This window comes from Grus americana, chromosome 7 (genome assembly GCF_028858705.1).
Source record: "Grus americana isolate bGruAme1 chromosome 7, bGruAme1.mat, whole genome shotgun sequence".
NCBI classification, from domain to species: Eukaryota; Metazoa; Chordata; class Aves; order Gruiformes; family Gruidae; genus Grus; species Grus americana.
In genome coordinates, this window is record NC_072858.1 from 8,033,155 (window position 1) to 8,044,077 (window position 10,923).

A 10,923-nucleotide genomic window follows, 5' to 3' on the forward strand; every position below is an offset into this window, starting at 1 on the left:
CTAAATCTTGATACTATGCAACTGAAGCCAGTAAAAGTTGCGTCTTCAACTTTGATCAAAACTTGGATTATTTTATTAAACCAACTCACGGAAGTGCTTTTCTAAAAACCCAGTTAGATAGTTTTCTTATTAACCTATCATTTTAAGACCAACGTGGGGGAAAGAGGAACTATCACAAGGAAACAGGCATCTCCAGTGTTATCTAGCCTGTTGTTTCAGTTGCATGACCACAGGAGAAAAATGATGATGAGCTAAAAATACTGTTATATGTTGTTCTGTGAAGTATTAGTGGCGTTTAGTAGAAAAAAAGAATCATGAAGAACTTTTTATACCATTCTTTATCCTGCAATTAACATAGAAATAAAGCCAGACTTTGGTGTGTATGGCAGTGTGTTTGCAATACCTAGAATATAATTCGTGTTTAAAAAAAAAAAAATCAGTGCTTGAAAATGTTTGGTTTGAAAGCATTAATCACGCATTCAGGGAGTACATCTGTCACTGGAGATTACTTCTGGCGTAAATCGGAACGGGAAAAAAAAAACCCCAACATCAAAACCCAACAAAACCCAACCATTCTACCTACCGACTACCGTAAGCAGCATGTTGTCCAGGAGCAGGGCGATGAACACAATCAGCAGGATTAGTTTCCTGGACTGCCGGCTCTCCCGGAGCCAGCGGAGGAGGCTGAACTCGCCCCAAGCCATGCTCCCCGTCCCTGCGCCGCTGGCTCTCGCTGCAGAGAGACAAAGGCCATTAGGCACCGCCGGGACAAGGCGGGGAGCCCGGCCGGCAGCTCCGCGGTGTGCCGGCCCTCGGTGGGCGCAGCAGCCCCGCAGCCCCGCTCCGCGCCCTCCGCGCTCCCCGCCGCACCGCACCGCACCCGGCCGCCGACAGCCCGGCCTGGCTCCCAGCTCCCGGCGCAGGTCCCCGGCCAGCCGCACGCTGCCAGCCGGCAGGGCAGGAGCGGGCAGGAGGAGGAGGGAGGGGGAAGAGGAGGAGGCGGCACCTCTGGTCCCCGTGCGAAGCCAGGGAGCGCTGGAAGCGGCGCAGGGGGGGAGATCCTCTCCTCTCCCCTCCCCTCCCCTCCCCTCCGGTCCGCGGGCGGCGATGCTGCGGGGCGGGCTGCGGGTAGGGCGGCCGCGCCAGAACCTCTGTGTGCCCGGCAAGAGCTGCCGGAACAGATACAGGCGGGGAAATGTCGCTGCTCGTACGCTTAAACACGCCGGCAGTGTGCCCCATCGGCGAGCCCAATCGAAATAGTGCCACTGATTGATTCTTTTCCTAAAACTAGGAATTTGCACCATTTGGCATTTAAATTGCTCACTTTTCTTGTCTGCACAGAATGCCAAGTGTTGCACCCAGCCTGTGGCATTTGGTCGTCATCATTATCAGTTTCTTTTCTTCTCAGTTTATGTTAGGAAAGAGATTAACTGCGCTGAAATGATCAAGAAGCACGTTTTAACAAAGATTTACATTTTTAAAAAACATTGTCTTTCATATCACATAATACACTGCTTTCTTTTAGTGACTCAGTACTGAACTTTGTGAACTGCTCTTTGCTTCACTGGCTTCACTGAGCTTCACCTTTGGTAGAGCCCACCGAATGTGAGAAAAGTCTCTTCACGAGTTTAATGGTTCCAGAACCAAACGTCAGACTTAAGCTGATGACATCATCACTATGCAAATCATTTATTTCTTTAACTGTATCGCCTGCCAGTTTAGTGGTGCCCATTTTCAGTGCGATGCTATTTCATTACTAATGCAGGTTTCTTAGGAAGTGGTGCTCAAACTTATGGCGGTGTTTCTGTGGCAGCAGTCATCTCATGCTGTGAACACCCAGTTTCAGAAATAACAAAAGACATTTACACTGTGGAATTTTGCCAATGTGAGTAATGGTAGAAGATAAAAGTTTATGATCTAAAGTGCTCTCTCAGGTCCTAATCCATCTCCGGATGAAGTTTAACTGGCCTTGGGAATGGAAGTAAATTTTCAGTAAACTGTGTTACTGGCTATACACAAATTTTTCTAAAAATAATGAAAAGTGGGAGAGGATATGCTGATAGCACATCTCTCTTTTGTTTGCATGCAGGTAGCTTTGATTTTATTTGACATGTCCACCATGTATTATTTTTATATGGCATCTATTATGCTAGTACATGACATACCACCCAAGGCTATTAATGAGCTATTGATTCTTGAATGATGGCTTATAAATGGTTTGTCTTTTCCAAACTTTTTTAACCAGCAGCTTCAGGAGTTTGGCACCTTCATGTTTGAATTTCCAAAACAGAGCTTCTGCTTCTGTATTCAGAGGAAATAGAAAAGTATGATCTGCTGGATGGGACTGGGGAAAAATGTTTCATCTTCCAAGTGTCGGACCCTGAGGGCACTTAGACAGTGAATTATATTGTTTAGTTGAGAACTTGTGTGGGGTGCAGTAGAAGAAGGGGAACACTGACTCTGGTTAGCAGCAGAAGCAGCATTAATACAGGATTCACATCAGCGAAATGTCAATAGCAATATGCTACCAGGAAAACATGGGGCTGGGTATTTTGTATTCCCAGCAGTTCACAGGACAGTTAACTGACAGCAGTGGTGCTCTTTCTGCCACCTGTCAGAAAGCAGATGTGGAGAGAAATGAGATGCTGTTCCAGCCATTTCCGATGAGGGATGTGATTGTAGAAGCAACTTGCTTCTCTCTCTGTATCATCTACATGGCAAGGTGAACCTCCCCTTCGCCCTGCCTCCCCTCTCGGTCCTTTCTTCTAGAATATTTCTCCTCTTCATCCATCTATCGCTGACACTCATCCTGACAGCATCTGGCCACTTTGCTTTGCTGGACTTTACATCACTCCTCTTTTCTACTGTCCTAGTTTCTCTTGCCTTCAGCCAATTAATTGTTTGATAAATAATGCTAAAATATATATGCAAAATCGTGCCTGCACTATTAGCGTGGGCAAGCATGAGAGCATCTGAATACATTTATTTGCATGTAAAGATGCCCACTAGTGCACAGATACTATTGCTTTACTAATCTAGCTGATGAAATTGTGGTTACCTCTAGGAAGTGAGCAGGTCAGGAACCTGCTAAGTCTGCGGCTCTGCAGGCATAAACTATATTCAGGCAAATAATGATTCCTTCACTAATATTTTTTTTATTTTTAATCAGTCATCTTTGTGTCTACTGAAGAACAAGCAGAAAAGGAATAGGACCACAGCCAAATCAGCAATTACTTTTGGGAAGCTGTTGATGATTTGGTTTTCCTATTGAACTTTTTACTATTATGTAATTGTTAATTAAGATTGGTCCAAAAGGAGGGAAGAGAAGCCATGGGATTTTTTTCCAGTTGCTATTTGAGCTTTCAACAGAACATTTGAGCAAAATTTCATGCTTTGAAAAATGCTGGTCGGCTCCACCTCTTTTGTTAAGTCTCTACCTTTTGTTTGCTTTAGCTATCCTTTAAAGTCTACACATTTAATAATAGTATCACTTTATTAATTTTAATAAGAAATAATTATAAACTCTGAAATGAGTTCCAAAACCACATATTTATTTAGGAATCAAAATTTTGAGGACTTGTCAATAGTCATCTCTGAGTGAAACACCCCTAAGCCATTAGGGCATGGGCTTAAAAGCATGGAGCATCATAAAGCTGGTGATGAAGAAAAAAATGGTTTAAGGTGGTATCTGAGTCTCAGGCTTTGGCAGACTGAATGGTGGACTCTCCCGAATCACCTCTGCAGTGCCATAGAGCCTGCGTGGCCAAGTGAGCGAGGCAGTCAAATAAAATAGCCGTAAACACACAGGCAATGACACTGCACATGATCACCAGTCTGGAAACGATGTTGGGGAATAGTACGTGTTAGCAGTCAAAATTTTGACCTCAACTGAAAATTCCTCTGTGGCAAGATGTCCTGGGCGCTGTCATGGGAAGCGGCACGATGTCATTACAAGCACTGGGGAGAAGTGACATTTTGCTCGTTTGCCTACAGGTTTCTTAAGTGCTGAAATTTAGAGAAAAACGTTTCTGGTTCTCACCATCCAGGCTGAGAAATGCACTACCTTGCTGCCTTCTTTGGAAAAAGTAATCCCTTTTAAAGCTGTCTCTTTTTAAGATTTACATTTGTTTTTAGTGCTTGCAGTTTAATTTGCAATAATTCATAATTATGTTAGCTTTCTGTATGAATTAATCATTTGCAGTTATTGCTATTGGGGAAAATTCCTGCTATAAATAATTCTTACAATTTTGTTGGAAGACATACCTGGCAGTTTATGTTTTACTAATAACAAGTAATATACTTAGTCAGCTTTTTCAACCTTTGTAGTTCTTTCAAGACTTTTTTCTTTGTGCCCGACAGTCATGCTACTAATTACCGTGTAGTAAGACTGTGTGGTAGTTAGTTCCACTGAATAATGCATCTCCTCTTCTCCAGGCATTGAGGATATGCATTATATTTTATACTTCTGCCATATAGCCTACAGGAAGTGTATGTGTGAATGTGTATATTTATATATGTGATTGTTCGCCGTGGCATGTGGTGTTTGGAGGAGAGAGAAGAAAAAAGCAGAAATTTTGCTTTTAAGAGGATCACTTAACAATTAATCTATAATACTAAACATTTATTTAGCAGAACAACTGTGCATGTGATAACCAGATCTGAGACTATGAGGGGTTCATCTTTAAAGCCAGAAAGGCTCAGGGTGGAGAGAGGGTGTGCGGGGGAAGAAACGATATTACACAGCTCGTGTGTCTCCACTAAAAAGAAGCAAAACATCATTTGCCCCCCTTTGCACAGAAGCAACGATGGTAATTGTACTGTGGGAACGTCAGGCAGCCGTTTCCCCATGCACCCAGAAACTGCGGCAGGAGGTGCAGACATTTTTTAGAGATGTAGAAGTGGAAGTGGAAGAGAAGTAGAAGGAGAGATGAAGCTAAATAGGTGATGCTTGGTTGTGATGTTTGTGGGAAGTGATAGACTTTAGGAGACATATAGATGTGTCAGGGAGAAAATCCTGTACCACCACAATACGTAACGGCATAGGCTGTCTCTATGCAGTAGAGAAAGACCAAAATTATTAAGCTGGTTTCCATAATCACTACAGTTCAAGACTGAGTGGACATTCTTATTTCAGAATGAGGTTCCTTTCCCAAAATAACTTCTAAAAAAGTAAAGATTTTCAAGTTAGGGCATTTATTCTAAAATATTGTTCACACATAGTCTTGACCCAAAGTAGCAGCAGCAGTCCAAGGTGCAATCCCTCCAGGTTTTCTCCGTACCGCTCACACTTAAAAAAATAAAACCAAAAAGTTGATACGGTTGGGAACACAGTATTGTAAGGGTTTCAATGAGTGTTTGAAGTTTTAAGAGCATTTCGGGAGTTCTGCAGCACAACATCCCTCCTCTAAAATTCACTTTTTAAACTATTTTGCTATTCAAATTAAAAAAAACCATTCAGCTATTCTGAAGTTGGGGAAGTGGCTGAGTAGAAAATCACCACTTACCCTGCTCCCTATATAAACCTGTAACACTTAACATGTTATAGCATGAAAACAATATTTAGCTATATGTGGGGAAATATTTAGCTACATATGGGTACAGTAGCTAAAGTAATAGCAGAATAAATGCCAGTAATGCTTGATTAGTGGTTTCCTGGTATGCCTCAGGTATATATCCTCACCTTTTAGACTTGCTTGAAAATTTAACCTAAAGAAACCTCAAAACTGATGAAGGAGGCATCAGATATCAGCACTGGCCCTGATTTCTCCTCCTTCCTTCCAGTGCTATGTTACTATTGTCTGTCTGCGACACGAGAGGAGGGAAGGGCAGTCCCCTGCCATCCCACACCCCATACCATCATCATTTCTCTGCCGGCTTTTTGCACCCAGAATATTTTTCCTTCCTGGGAGCAAGAGCTAGCAAGAGCTGCATGATGCTGAAGATTTAACGCGACTCTCCTTGGGATCTGTCAGGAGAGCCACCATGCTGCGAGATGGCCAGGGAAGATATTTTTATTGTTTTCCGTGGCAGGCTTTGTCTAACCACTCTGGTATTACTGACCACAGGTTAGTGATGGTGAGGTATAGCTCTGACATGTCTCATTGCTCTGACAAGAAAAGAGGGTCTGCCAAGCACATTAAAAGCTGGAAAATAACTAGGCTAAATAATACCTTGTTTTATCTGTTCTTTCCAAGCTGGTATTCTGCTTGCAGTGAACACAACCCTCAGCACAACCCACTGTTAGCTCCATGATCAATGGGAAGACATGCTGGCCTCGGTTTTACAAACCTAATTATTTTCTTCAGAAATCTGTCTGAAACTAAAAGGCATCTGACAAAAAATCTTTCCTCTCCCTGGAGCTTAGAGGAATCCAGTCATTGCATGTAAATTGTGTTTATATTGACCGCTTACATGTCTTTTGAAACTGGTGCCTTTCAGGTGGCTTTGCAAGAAACACAGTCCCCTCCAGGCACAACTGTGAACTCCAGATATTAAGAAATATGGTTAGTAATAAGAACGTAGTATGCATTTGTATTTATACATGCAAAGACATATGCAAATAACTTTGTCGTGTGCGTATGCGTGTGCCTGCGTATATACGTGTACGTGCGTGTAAGATGCCACAGTGCATCAGTTAGGTCATGGTGCACGATCCACAAGCCCTGGGAAGTCTGAAGGTTGTGTGGAGAGGGAGCAATAGCTTTTCCTTCAGTGGCTGGGCTTGAGAGGCAAATCCCTTCCTGCTCTTTTAGCTCAGGCATCAGCCTGTGCACTAACTCAGAATGTACAGGAAGCTTTAAGGTCAATTTGGTTTAAGTAGTTGTTCACCTTTAACATTTGTCGACTGGTTAAAAGATTAGCCAGCTTTCACGCACATCGTAAGCCCTTTGCCACAACATAGCTCTACATCAGAAAGTGGATTCAACCTCTTCTTTCTGCTGGCAGATAACACATTGCCTGCATTAGCACCGATTAGTTTTGCAGAACTGGCCAAGGATGAGTGCACGAATGCAGGGGTCTCCTGAGCAAAAAGCTCTCCTCTTTCTGCATACCTGTGAAACTGCCAGGAGTGAAGAGATGGCTCCAGGCCTCCCATAGATCTCTAAACCTTCATTTAGCACAAAGAAAGATGTGCAAACAAAGGGAGAAAGATGGGTAAAACATATGAAGAAGCACTTCCACCTCTTGGTTGCATTTCAGTTCAGTTGCTGGGCCGTCATGATAAAGCACAGTGTGTTGCAAGACCCTGAAAGCCATAGCAGGGGTCCTGGCTTAGTAAAGCTCTTGGTCAGGTGATTGTTGGGGTTCTTCTGTCCAGGATTTTCATGCTTGCTTTTTCCCTGACAGACTGTTCACTGCAAGGTCCTCCAGCATGACCAAGATGAACTTTTTCAGGACCTGCTGGCTGGCTCAGCCATATCTGTGCACTGCTGTAAAGGGACCTCCAGTTCCCATGGGGTGGGTGAGTGTTGTTGGCACCTGATAGCACACCACGTCACAAGGGCACGGCAGTCACGTCAGGGCAGCCACGCCAAGCAGTGGGATGCCTGGGACTTCTTGTAGAGTCATTCCTTGTTCTTTAACACAGTTTTAGCACACCTGGCTTTTGCTTGTGTAAAAAGGTTAAACCAAGCTATAACTTTGTCTTTCTAAAGGATGAATTGAGTGCTAATAAAATAAAGCAAGGCTTCATTTGCCATGTTTAAGAATTATGATATTACAGTAGAGTCCCCCAAATACACAATCATCATCATCGTCAATGGAAGGGGCTCCAAAAAGTTGGCCTACTTCATTAGCGTTTAAGAGCAAATCCCATCCATTGTAGAAAGTGAATCCACTCTAAAATCCTTGAACTGTCTGCCAGACTTACATCTAAATATATTATCCTGGATTAAACCCTGTGGAAAATTAATAATGAAAAACAAGCCAACCACACAGAGCAGGCGTGACCTGCAGGCTGCTGAATACTGTGATTGCTTCCCATAGATTATAATTTTAGCAACACCTGGGCTGATGCAACAGCCTTATGGATCCTAATGAAATAATTACGGGGTAAGAGCACAAAGAAACATTCAGAGCTTGCGAGAAAACAAACAACCGTAATGCAGGAACAAAGATACTAGATTAGCTGGGAGATGAAAAGCTTTTGTGTGGCCTTACTTATATCGCTGGCATAAATAAAATCTCTTCAGACCTGTATGTAATATGTAAATGCAGTCAATGAGAAATGTTAGCTGCCTGGTCTGGAGGGAATCGCTATAGTTTTGCAGAAGGACCAGGCCTTAAATAAAATATCCTGGTCATTTGGGAAAGGTGAGAAGGCAGAAGGAGAGGAGAGGTTTGTGCCACCTACCTCTTTCCCTTCTGGGTTCCCTGAGAGCTCAGGGAAGGGTTACGGGCACTTTCAGAGGGCAGCTGCCTTGCTGCAGTCTGAACTGCCCTCTGCGGCTGCCTCTCTCTGCACCAACCCATATGACTTGGGACAAGTCACAAAACCATGACATAATCACTTGCTGCCTCAGTAAAATGTGTGAAACGCTCTTTCCCCAATCTCTGGTAGCCTCACACATCCGTTTTAGTTAACATGTATAAGTTATGTTTGAAAGTCTCCATGAAGGATATCATCAAATAACCAGCTTGTTTTCTTTTATTTAAAACTATCTGGCCACAAACACAACAAAAGATTTCTAATGAACATCAGAAAAAAACAAGGGAGGTACAACTCTGCAAGTAGGAGCAATGTGGCTCTCCCAGACAAACCTGTGTGGTCAATGGGTTTCCCTTTTGAAGGGTGATGGAGGTCAGGTTGAAGGATAGATTGGTCAAAAGTACCAAGAAATAAATACATTAAAAATAAATACACACAACTGTGTCTGAAAGATCTGAAGGTGAAAAATTGATATTGGACAGCTCCAAATTCTTGCAAAATTTCGTTCTGAGTTTGTTCTGAATATTGCAGTAAAATAACAGGGACATGTGGGGTGCATGAGCTCTACCTCTCAGCTACACGTGTGAGACACTCAGGATCTCCTTAGACACCTGGAGCAAAACCTTGGCTGCTGTAGGGCATCTAAAGTAGCTTAAAACCATCCATGGACTTATTCCCTCACCCATTGCTAAACGAAATTAAAGGAAGATTGCTACTCTAATACTTTGACAGCCCTAACGATTGCTCACACATGTAATCCCTGATTTCAAGATATGACTTTGCAGGACTGGATCCTAAAATGTGCTAGCAATAATAAGTGTTTAAGTATTTAAAAAAAAGAAAATAATTGCTCTCTAAATAATTGCTTCTTTTGTGTAACCTTTTAATAGAAATTGTATTTCTCTAGAATATCAGTTCTAGAGTCAAGTAAATAGACACAAACTAAGTTTATATCTTACATAAGCTTGTTAAATTATAATTCTTAACAGCGAAACATGATTTATGATGTAGAATGACTGAAATCCTTTGCTTCATCAAATCTGTCATAATCTCTTAGATACCTGCATGCACTACTGGAAATGCTGTAGGAATTTTTTTCAGCCAAATTCCTTTTTAAAAATCTTCAATTTTCTTCCACCAAGAGTGCTTGAGGTTTTGCATTTGTTTTCAACATGAATTTTTTTTTTTTTTTTTGTCCCTTGGATTATACAATCTTCATATGAATCTAAACACACTTGGAAAAATAGGAAGCCCTTCCTGGGAGTATAAATTGCACTGCTGTGCTTAGTCACAAATGGCTGAATGCAATGAGATTTTACAATAAACCAGAAATGTCTGTGTTTTGTTGTGTCAATAAATGTTCCAGTGATGCTCTTAAAGACAATAAATTACTGGTAATGGAACACTATCCTCAGCGTGTAGAAGTCATTTTCCACTTCCAGACATTCTCAGATTAGGTTTAAATTGCTATTAGAAAATCCTAAATGTGTTTGTTTGAAGAAAACCTTTTTAATGCCAAGAAATAATCCAACAGTGGCCGATTAGAGCAGAGTTAGTTGGAGTATTCCTGGGGAGCACAGTTTGCATATTTGGAAGGGAACTCAGCTCCAGCAGATCCTTACCACTAGCAGAGGGAACAATACAGAGAGATTTCACAGCCTGTAATTTTTTGCAGCTGCTTGATGGCACTGTTCAGCCAAAGAGAAAACATGTTGTCAGTCTGCTAAGAAAATTATTGTGAGAGTCCGAGTGTATAACGTGGATATAAGACTTGATCCTGAGACAGCGCGTCTGGGCTGCGGTTGGCAGAGGGTGCCTCCGTAACGGTTGTTCACAGAAAGCCCTTGAGGCAGCAGAAGTAAACAGTGAACATTGCGAGCAGGGCAGGATGGGAGGTGAACGGGGGAAAGGAAGAAGCGATAAAGAAGGAAACAGCAGAAAACAGGACTCCGCTGTACAACGATTAGCTCTTTTGTAAGTAGAGGTGTTGGTTTCTCTGAAGATCCAGTGAAATCCACGGTGTTTTCATTGCTAGGACCTGAAGGTACAAATGCTGGGCTTCTCACACATTCTCTTTTCTTCAGCATTGACTTTAGCAACAGGAAATCAAAGCAGGACAAACCCTTTACTATTTTCTTAGCAATGGCAGCAGTACTGAAGATCAGAATAGCTTATGTGTTTACAAATGTAATGAGCTGTGAATAATCTTCAAGACTGTGATACTCTTCCTGGTCCTACACTAAAAAATGAAGAGTGAACTGGAGATGCAAAGCATTAAGAGGAATTTTTATATTGACTTTCTGAGGATTTTCAGAAAGAAATCCACAAGGGATTGAGCAGAAATTTCAGAGGGGCTAATTATCTCCATACTCTACGAGAACCATCCCTGGCAATCTCAGGCCGTGCTGGATCGCACTGCGCTGTCGTACAGACTAACGACCCCCAAACCACTGAGCAAATGATTCTTTCCTGATCAGTGCCCAAAACTGATTCCA

At 42.4% G+C, this 10,923-nt stretch overlaps 1 protein-coding gene across 2 annotated transcripts in view; it reads right to left on the reverse strand.

Annotated features, from left to right (window-relative positions):
- Positions 1 to 1,059, reverse strand: part of SLC18A2 (solute carrier family 18 member A2) — a 30,803-nt gene extending 29,744 nt beyond the window's left edge. Inside the window, exons 1-2 of one of the 2 annotated variants that reach the window (XM_054832739.1) lie at positions 1,007 to 1,059; positions 584 to 733 (exon numbers count right to left, since the gene is read on the reverse strand). In XM_054832739.1, coding sequence (XP_054688714.1) covers positions 584 to 704 — 121 coding nt within the window. In that variant the 5' untranslated portion in view covers positions 705 to 733; positions 1,007 to 1,059. Of the gene's footprint in view, positions 1 to 583; positions 734 to 875; positions 961 to 1,006 lie in introns of those variants that run through there. The other variant, XM_054832738.1, reaches the window with a different exon arrangement.
- Positions 1,060 to 10,923: the final 9,864 nt, after the last annotated feature.